The 9,926-nt window shown below is 35.3% G+C and overlaps 1 protein-coding gene across 2 annotated transcripts in view; it reads left to right on the top strand.

Moving 5' to 3' along the window:
- LOC135681610 (carbamoyl-phosphate synthase [ammonia], mitochondrial) overlaps positions 1-6,111 on the top strand; it is a 30,537-nt gene extending 24,426 nt beyond the window's left edge. For both annotated transcript variants that reach the window (XM_065196160.2, XM_065196161.2), the window contains exons 33-42: positions 177-246; positions 379-522; positions 881-1,066; positions 1,409-1,498; positions 1,681-1,851; positions 2,184-2,258; positions 2,876-2,974; positions 3,289-3,458; positions 4,310-4,439; positions 5,218-6,111. In XM_065196160.2, the coding sequence (XP_065052232.2) occupies positions 177-246; positions 379-522; positions 881-1,066; positions 1,409-1,498; positions 1,681-1,851; positions 2,184-2,258; positions 2,876-2,974; positions 3,289-3,458; positions 4,310-4,439; positions 5,218-5,310 (1,228 nt within the window). In that variant the 3' untranslated portion in view covers positions 5,311-6,111. The remainder of the gene's footprint in view (positions 1-176; positions 247-378; positions 523-880; positions 1,067-1,408; positions 1,499-1,680; positions 1,852-2,183; positions 2,259-2,875; positions 2,975-3,288; positions 3,459-4,309; positions 4,440-5,217) is intronic.
- The last annotated feature ends 3,815 nt before the right edge of the window (positions 6,112-9,926 follow it).

Raw genomic sequence — 9,926 nt, forward strand, 5'->3', positions numbered from 1 at the left:
TTATATATGTGAATAATGGAAAATGTCATTCATAAAGATATGATTCGCTTTTGCCTTGTTTTGCTTTGCTTGCATTTACTCAAGGAAACAGTATGAAAAGAAAACTTGTAGTTATTTATTCACGAAAAATTTTTAATCGAATCTTGATACCTTTTCAACTTAATATCAATTTTCAGGTCGGTTTTCTCAAAGATATTGGATGAATTAAACATTGCTCAGGCCCCTTGGAGAGCGCTTTCTTCCGTTGTAAGTATCCGCTTTCTTCCGTTTGTAGTCAATAATTGCTGTTTAGGAAAAAAATGTTCACTTGTCTGTTGACTTTGTGAGTTATGAATGGTAGATGAAGCATCTCCTTTTCTAAAGTTCCTTTTTTAACAGGATGAAGCGCTGGACTTTGCTGCTACTGTTGGCTATCCTTGCCTGTTAAGGCCCTCGTATGTCCTCAGTGGGTCAGCTATGAACGTGGCATATGGACCTGATGAGCTTAAGACATTCCTTGAGGAAGCAAGCAAGGTTTCACTGGTATGTCAATACTTAGAGTCTATGGCTTTTGTAAATTTTGATAACAGAGCTTTTTATATTTTAATCATTACATGAGTCGTAATAGCTACATAGAGATCATCGCAGACCCGATCAGATAAGGAGTTATGCTCAAAACGTCGTACTGATAATTCATTTCTTGTACAAAGTCCTTATTTTATTGTATCAATTTTTGTTTACATTTTCTAAATTCTGAGAGATACATCCGAGAATCAGCTGTAAGTAGATGAGGCTGTTCAGGCCTTTGTGGCAATGACCAAGCTTGGTTAGTGGGGTAGTAAAGTATACTTGAAAAGAGATGCCATGATCCAGTTGATAAACGCTTGATTTCTACTTGCAGGAACATCCAGTTGTAATGACCAAATTTGTAGAAGGCGCAGCTGAGATTGAAATGGATGCCGTTGCTCGAAATGGGGAGATCGTTGTTCATGCAATATCTGAGCACGTGGAGGATGCTGGAGTTCACTCTGGTGATGCCACTCTCATTCAACCCGCTCAGAACATCAGCCAAGCACATAGAAAGAAGGTTCAATATAAATGATACCACTTTTTTATTCTTTTAATCTTACGCCGTTGCCGCCTTAAGAACCAAATGCAAAACGATTCCTTGTGAAATTGAATCATTTTTCCTTTGATTTGATAAAATTTTCTTTTTTTACGGTTATTTCCACAGCCGGACATTAATTTCTTTTGTGGATCTGAATTTTTTTATGATTTTCATTCTAAACGTTTAAGGTCTGTTTCAAATATTTTTATTGCAAATATTTTTTTGCTTCAGTTTCCTTTTGGTTAAGCGTTTTCTGTAAAAGATTTAACTCAGTTGTGCCTGGTTCACATAGAGTTGATTTTATTTTTGGTTTACTTCAAGGTGAAAGAGGTGACAAAGAAGATTGCAAAGCGATTTGAAATTTCAGGCCCATTGAACATCCAGTTTTTGGCAAAAGGAGATGATATCATGGTATGTGAAATAGCTTGAAATGATATCAAAGTATTTCAGTTTTCGTAGTTTGCCGTCTTATATTTGTCTCTTTGCCTAAGAATATCACCAAGCTGTTGATTAAGGGATATTGAAACGGCCATTGTATAAATCGTTGTCTGTATTTGTGTAGTTATGTTTACAATAACCTTTTGTACTTTCAGGTGATTGAATTGAATCTTCGTGCTTCGCGGTCCTTTCCGTTTGTTTCAAAAACTCTAGGAACTGATTTCATCAAAACAGCAACACGGGTTTTTGTGAACGCACCGCTGGACCAAAACGCGTTGATACCATTAGAAAATGACACGGTACCTACGGATTATGTTGGAATCAAGGTATAATTTTTTAGCTTTTCGTGAAAAAGTCATATTCACAGACATACTTTTAAAAAGGTCTTTAATATTTTGCAACGCTTTTGACTCCACATTTTTTATTAGAGATATGTCTCTATATAACTAGAGAGTTGCTTTGTGACTCACTTTGTGATTAGGGGCTGTCTGATAGAATGAAGGTTACTTTTTCTATTTCAAATTCACATGCATCTTCCTCAATAGTTTTTATTCAATACTACAACCCCTTCTTCATTTATCAAATTTATTTTTAAAGCTTATTTTCTTCTAACAGTAGTTTTTGTTTTGATCTTATCACATTTCTCTTGCTTTTAAAGGCACCCATGTTTTCTTGGCCTCGTCTTAGAGATGCCGATCCTTTGCTTAGGTGTGAAATGGCATCAACGGGTGAGGTAAGGCCATTCTTTTTCAATATAGCCATGCAAAATTCTTGTAAATGCAATGAAGCTGCATTTGAATATCAGATAAATAGGCAGCGCTTGATACAGATTCTGACTGTGTGCAGACTTTTGATCTTATTTTAGTGTGTGACAGCCAAGTCCCTAAGTTTCATCGGGCTTTCTTTCCAGGTCTAGATACCCATTTCAGCTTTTGTTTTTACTAAATTTCGAAAATTATATTCTACTTTATGTATCAAACGAGCTTTTGATACCGGTGTCTAATGATGTTGACCATATGCTTGCATGTTGTTGGAGGCTCTCTGTAGAATAATTTCAACGATAACGTGTTCAATGAAGGAGAACAAGGCTTTTCGAAGAGGGCTTGTGAGAAGAAGGCTTGTGAGAAGGAGGCTCCTGAGAAAGAGGCTTATGAGAAGGAGGCTTGTGAAGCATTTTCTTTGTTTATTTTCTTTGCTTTGTCGCAGAAAATAACACTGTCCCTAGCAAGTGCCCGGTATCTTTTAAGTCACGTTCAGCAAAACATGATAGAGAGGGCCCTTTGTGTTGTGTCGAATAACACGCTTTCACAGTCTCTTCATATATTGATAGCATTACATATTGATTTCCAGGTCGCCTGTTTCGGCAGAACAGTGAATACAGCATTTTTAAAAGCACTGATGTCGACTGGCTTCAAAATACCTAAGAAAAATATAATGATTGGCATTCAGGTAAATTGCATTATTTTATTTTCTGAACTCGTTTTATGCTTGGATTTTACTGCAAAACTAGTTATACACGAGTTTCGTTGAGTTTTAGCAATTGTTTTTGAGTTTATTAGTTTAAAGAGACAATGCTGTTGACTAGTTTTATTTTGTTATGTTCTAAAATAGAGATTAAGAATTAAAGCCCAGTGCTTTTGTACCCTCTTTGTGGGAGCCCAACGTCTTTGTACCCCTCATGATCTTTTTCTAGGATGATTTTTTCATAAATATTGAATAGCTCAAATTGAAATCAGCGTTTGAAATCCTGGATGTTTTTGTAGCAATCGTTCCAGCCAAAGTTCTTGCCTACTGCAAATGCTTTGCACAAACTTGGCTACACATTATATGGAACTGTTGCCACTGCAGCTTACTTGAAAGAACACAACATTCCAGCAATCACTGTCGGTTGGCCACTGCACGAAGAAACTCCTAACCTACCTAGTGCTACAAGGTGAGTATTCAAAACTTTGCTATTAGATAACGGATAATCACTGTTCAAGAGAATAGGAATGATTAGGACAAGGCTCGAAAGGTGCAGGGAATAGTAATGATTAGGAAAGGCTCGAAGGGTGCAAACTTTCTCTTTCATATCCTAAAATATTGTATTCAAGGCCCTAAAATATACGCTTTGATACTCGATCCCAAAAGATATCCATGGATGCTAGGTTTTGGAACATACTGATGGATGCTATGATATGAAATATACGCATGGATGGTAAGTAGGCAAAGTTAGGGAAATGGGTAATTTGGGCTCTTGGCCTATTATGCTTCAAAATCTTTTTCTGGAATATCTGTACGGGATCTTTTCCTGATTGGCTGTTCATGTTGACGATTCCATCATCAATTCCATCAACTGCAGCGCAACCAAAACCTCTTTCCCACATTGCGTGCTTCTAAGTAGAAAACAATCAGTTGAAGGATGCAGAGTAAGATAATTACTGGCAACAGGTTTCAAGAACCTTCAAGTGTTTAAAATATGGTACAAACTTGCGCGAATAGGAAGGCTCTATTCATTGGCTCGTATATCACCAACATCAAAGCTGCATGTAACTAAATGATTTCGAAATGATAAGGAGAATCTATCAACGGATTTTAAGTCTTAAAATTCATGCGGTGTTCGTAACAAGTATATCTAAAAATGCCCAAAATGCTAATTTCGATCCTTAGTTGTAAAACCTCAATAATTGAAGGGAAAGAATTTGTTTTGATGGAAAAATTTTCCTGTGAGCATTTTGGTAGATCTTGATTGCTTTAATTTGTCTTTGGTATAAAGTTATAAGAAGTAAGCCTTTCCTGTCTTAGACTTATCCAGAACAAAGAGATCGATATGGTTATCAATCTGCCCAATCAAAGCACAAAGTATGTGAAGGATAATTACTTGATCAGACGAGCAGCGATTGACTCTGGAACTCCGCTTGTCACCAACTTCAACGTGAGTTGTGTTTTTATTAAAAATCTGTGTAAGAACTGATATTCAGAAAAGGGCTGAGAAAGAGCTTAAGTTTATTTACAAATTAAATTTTATTTGCAAATGCGTTATGTTAAACTTCTAATTGCCTCAAACCTTTTTGATAATTTGAGACACTTTATTTAGTTCTCGAAGAACTCTCATTTGCATTTTTTAAGAGATTGCAGCGTCAAAATTTATTTCAAAATAAAATTCCTTATATGACGAATGTCCCTTTTAGTAATTCGGAAACCATGCTTTATTCCAGCCATTCTAGTGAGCAAATGTTCTTCAAGAACTAAAATTTGAAGAAATTCTCAAAATATAAAAATAAGCCTGACAATGCTTTTACGTTTTCTCAGTTAAAGATTCAATTTGCATGGGCTGCTTCTTAAGTCGAGTGTAGTCCGCCAGCTCACAGAATAAAAAGAGATCTATAAATCCTACATTATCTTCTATGATCCATGCACTGCAAAAAACATTGAAGTTAATATACTTTGTGTCTGCAACATTAATTACTATTTGCATTGTCTACCATTAAAGGGGAAGATTGCTCATGATCTTCATTGTATTGTTATTTAAAACTCAACCATCATATCTTTCACCTTGTAAATCCATCCTTCGAAATAAACTACTCTGCCCTTTGAGATTAAAAAATTAGACGTCAAAGAGTTGCTTCTCTTCAAATGAGAGATTTCCATCTCATTCTTTGCTGCAAATAAAATATATGTTTCATCTGATTGCTAAACCCACCTTTTTCTAGGTTGTCAAGCTACTCGTTGACTCCCTTCATGAAGTCGAAGATCTAAATGCGGACAGCTTGTTCCATTACAGAAAAAACGAGTCTGCGGTGTGAGGCCTATGCGGGCTAGGAAATGAAAGTAGCGTCGGGTTGATGTTTTTAAATGGCTAAAATATCAGGATGAATAAAAAATATTCTATCTATGAAAAACTTTGTAGAACCTTTTGTAGTTATTTATAAGTGCTGTTTCTTAATTAGTATGCTGTAAGCAATATTTATTGTCCGTACAACATCAAATTCCTCTAGGTGACTGTTGAGTCCTTTTTTCCTTCATTGATTCATTTTTATTCAGTTTTTGTTCGTTAAACAGGATTTAGGATATGATTATTATTCTAGTTTTTTGTACCGGTCTCAAAACCTCCTTTTAGGATAACAATTAATAGAATGCATATACCCATCAAAAATTGAATGTCGCCATAAAGATAAAAAAGCCATGTAAATAAGGAGTTAAACCAAATATATCATTTGTGTTACACTAAGACAAGGTACAATTGGCCAGTGGAGGTGTTGAATTAACTGCTATACTTTGAGTATTTTTCTGCTGTTTTCCATTCAGGGACGTTACAGAGTAAAGGGGTCAGGGCTTTTAGGGGGCACCATATGATAACACCAAGAGCATGATAATACATTGTACAGTTTTAATTACTTTTTAGGAATTAATGGGGACCTTAGCCCCCTGGTTCCACGGTCCCTGTTTCTGTTACATACTTATTCAATGGTAACCGCAAATTAGCTTTTTATAACAAAAAAATCTTTTCTAAGACCTTTGCTTCTTTTAAGTCAAAACTTGTGGTTGTTTTTTAAACATATCTTGTCAATTTAATTATCTGAAACTTGATGGTGTAAATCATTGTATTTTTATAGTGTTTTCTCAGTTCCTCGGCTGCCATTGATCTGTAACGATTGCCAGGCTGCTGATTTTGGTATCAACACTGCCACAGACATTTTAGGGCGTGGCGCTCAGAAATTTTCCTCTGGAGTGCATTTTTCTACATTCTTTAATTAGTCTTTTAGCAATCTTAGACATTTTTAGAAATAGTTCTTCTGCTATGTCACTATGCCTCGATAAGCTAAGGTGAAAAAAGAAATATTTTTATCTTCATTTTCAGATTACTGAATCAATTCTTCTTTTCTTCCTTCCTTCCTCAAAATTTATAGCTCCTCAAAATTCCTCAAAAGGCCGTTGATGTGAAAAACCCTTTCAAGGCCCTTCCCCAGGAGAAATCCGGCGGAGAGCGATCTACAATTTTTTTCACGCAAGTGTTTTTTTGTGGAGATTTCATTGTTTTAATCGTCTGACAGACTGTTGAATTTTAATTCTGTAGTCTTTACTGAAGTGCCATTAAAGAAAGTTTACTGTATTCCTTGCTCTTCCAATCAATTTGTCAAAACACACAGTTTATAAGCTGTTTAAATAAAAAAAACACCAGGATGTGAGCAAAACAGTAAAATCAAACTAAAAAGAAAGAATTTAACAAAAATAGAAAATCTTTCTTGTCAGGAAAGGGTAGGTCCCACTGAAAAGACAACGAAGCATTGTTTAAATGCCTTAAAGTAAGGAAATATCTTGATAATGCAATGAAATTCTTTCCCAGTGGAACACAGAAACCACAAGAGACAAGGGAGCCAAATGTGAATGTAGTAAAGACAAAGATGTCACAAAAGATAAAGAAGTTGAACGAAAACCAATTGAAAAGATATTTCCACACACGAAGATATGACATCCCAAAAGTCGAAAGGCAAAGTTCAGAGGACAAAAGTGAAAAATTCTCAAGTGTCAAGGGACAGTACAAAGTCTGCTGGGACTAGGAGTAGCAACTCAGTAGGGACATATCGCTTTTCACTTCTCTCAACTAAGGACGACCCATGCAAATTATGCTTGAAAACCAGTCACACAGTTATGGTAGAACAGCCTGCCACGTGAAAGTGGTAGACTGAAGGACGATGAAAAAAACAACAAAATAGAATAAAAGAAACAAAGAGTTAAGATAAAAGGAAGCCAAAAGAATATTCTCATAATTGATCATTCCAAAATGGACGGAATAAGAGAAATGCCATCGTTCTCATCCTTCATGTTGGAACAAACAACCTGAAAGCAAACAAGCCAGCTAAAGATGTCGCGCACTAAATTAATGACTTTGCAGTCGATCTAAGAAACAGTGAAAATGAAGTTGTTATATCAGCTATCATATCCTGAGGTGATGATTCAACGCCAAATGAGAAAGCTTAAGCTGTGAACACGAATTAAAAACGCTGTACCAAACGGGATTTTAACGAGCACAAAAATATTGATAAAACAAAACACGTGAATGGAATTGAATATCGCCTGAACAAAATGGGCACAGTCCTTCTTGTCAATAGCTTCACAAAAAATCTTAGAGCGCAACGAGGTGACAAAGGGATGCAATACAACAAACAGACAGCTAAGTAATTTTTTTCTACTTTAGAAATAAAGATTTTCAATGAAGTTGCTTTGCACAATTCCAATACTGAAATTATAAATTCCTTTGCCAAAGAATAAAATTAGGCCTAATTGTTGCACATTTAAGTATAACCTCAATAAAATAGAGATTTTTGAATTTCTTGTTGCAAAAGTATTTTTATGTCCTGGTGATTTGAAAAGACTAAAATTAGATTCATACTTTTCAACAAGTCAATCTTTTTATTGAGGATTTCAAAAAAACCTTCCGTAACGATGCTAGGGGGGGGGGGGTACAGAGGAGAGATTCTGGTGCATGTCACAGCCAAAGTTCCATCGAATGTAGGAAAATAGATAAATTTAACCAATTCAACTGAATGTGTACAAACCTACATCAATGTGGGTAGGAAATAATGGCATTAATTTGCGCCTGCCGCCAGTCCTATCAGAGGGACAAAGAGGCAAGGGCCCGTAGGCAAAACGAGGCCCGCGGGCAAAACGGGGACCGCCCGAGTCTTTTTCCACGGCATATACTTGAGGCAATTTACGTTTTTTCCCATTAATTTACTGAATTTTTTAAAATCTAAAATGAAAGTCATGGCTATTTTAAAGAGGAAAAGACAAATTTGCAATATAGTGACGTTAGTTAGGAGAAGTCTATCTGTTCATACCATAAACCTATTTTGAGAACTTTCATTTTCAAATGTGTTAAGACTTTTTGCAGCTATAAAAAATTGAGTGGTTAGTATTGCCTTCTGACAACATTTGGGACCATTGCCTTTTCATACTTCGCTTGGGCTGGGCGATTAATATAGGTGATAGTTTGAAAATTGCTGTTTACTGTTCTGAAACAAGGTGCTAGATGCCGTAAATGCAACCTGTACACGCTAAGGAAGACAGTTCGAAGTTGCCTGATGTCTGACTGGTGAGTTACCGAATGTTCGAATAAAGCCTAAAACTTGTAATTAGTAAAGAGTGGCAACTTATAATTTTTCTGTTCTATACACCAAATAGTGTTAATTCATTTTCTTAAAGTGGCTATGAAAAAGCAAGCATTTCACCCATACTTTTAAGTTTTAAGCTTTTCATCTGACACTCTTCAGAGAAAAAAACGTCAGAAAAAATTATTGATGTTTGGTTAGCACATAAAAACCCAGTTACGGATCAAAACAGACCAATCTGAAATCCATTATCCTATTCAATATGACCCCGAGAAGTTCTCCAAAATCTGCTCCAAAAATTTCACACTGAGATTTAGCTCACAAAATGGGAAAAGCACCAATTAAATTTAGGGCTTTGTTTTGAAAATACTGCTTTTCCAAAAATCTTTGACCTAAGTTTTGGATTAAGAACAAGATATAATAAAGTTTTCATGATGCTGACATTGAAAATATGACAAAATAAAGTTAAACATTCTGTTCTTAGAGAATTTAACTGTGATTAGAAACAGAGGGTCAAATTTTCATATAGAACGATTAAAAAGTTTTCAAACTTAAGTTTTCAAAGCATAGTCCCTCAATACAAGGGCAAAGATGGAAAATTGTAACCGGATAAAAAAATGTTGGTTAATTCTGATATAAGTACAAAAAAGTCGTATAATTCAGTTTGGATAAAGAATTTGAAAAACATCACTCATAAAATTCGAAGGGAAGCTTCATTCATAAAATTTGATACTTTTTGCAAGTGCATAAGCGAATCTATTCGAGGCAAACCAAGTTTGTCATGGGCGCAGAAGCTCACTCAAGGCAAATTTGCTTTTACCATAGCGAAGAATGCTTCCCCTGATTTATTGCAGCGAGTCTATCATTGTTTGCTTCGAAAAACATACATAAAGTCTCTCTTCTGCCTATCCTCTTTCCCATTGTTTGGGCGGGGGGGGGGGGATGGGGGTGGTAATTTCCAGTATAAGGCCCTCCGTGGGGCTACGACGAAGCACTCTTCTTTGGTTTTTGAAAAATTATAATAATAATAATAATAATAATAATAATAATAATAATAATAATAATAATACGAATATTTCAACAGGATAAAAGCTTCAACAAAAATATTGCTGATTTCAATGCCTGTCCTGCTTAAAAGAAAAGAAATGTTAAAAACCCAATTTACAATTTTATTACTATGAAAAAATATTACGTTAAAAGTCCTTGATTATTATTAAAAAGCCTAATTTATCAAAACTATTCCATTTTTAAAATTAAATCCAGTTTTTCTTTAAAACCAGATAACAAAGCGTATTGGATCGAATAGAACA

This window comes from Rhopilema esculentum, chromosome 12, assembly GCF_057945365.1.
Source record: "Rhopilema esculentum isolate cy_ngs chromosome 12, ASM5794536v1, whole genome shotgun sequence".
Lineage (NCBI taxonomy): Eukaryota > Metazoa > Cnidaria > Scyphozoa > Rhizostomeae > Rhizostomatidae > Rhopilema > Rhopilema esculentum.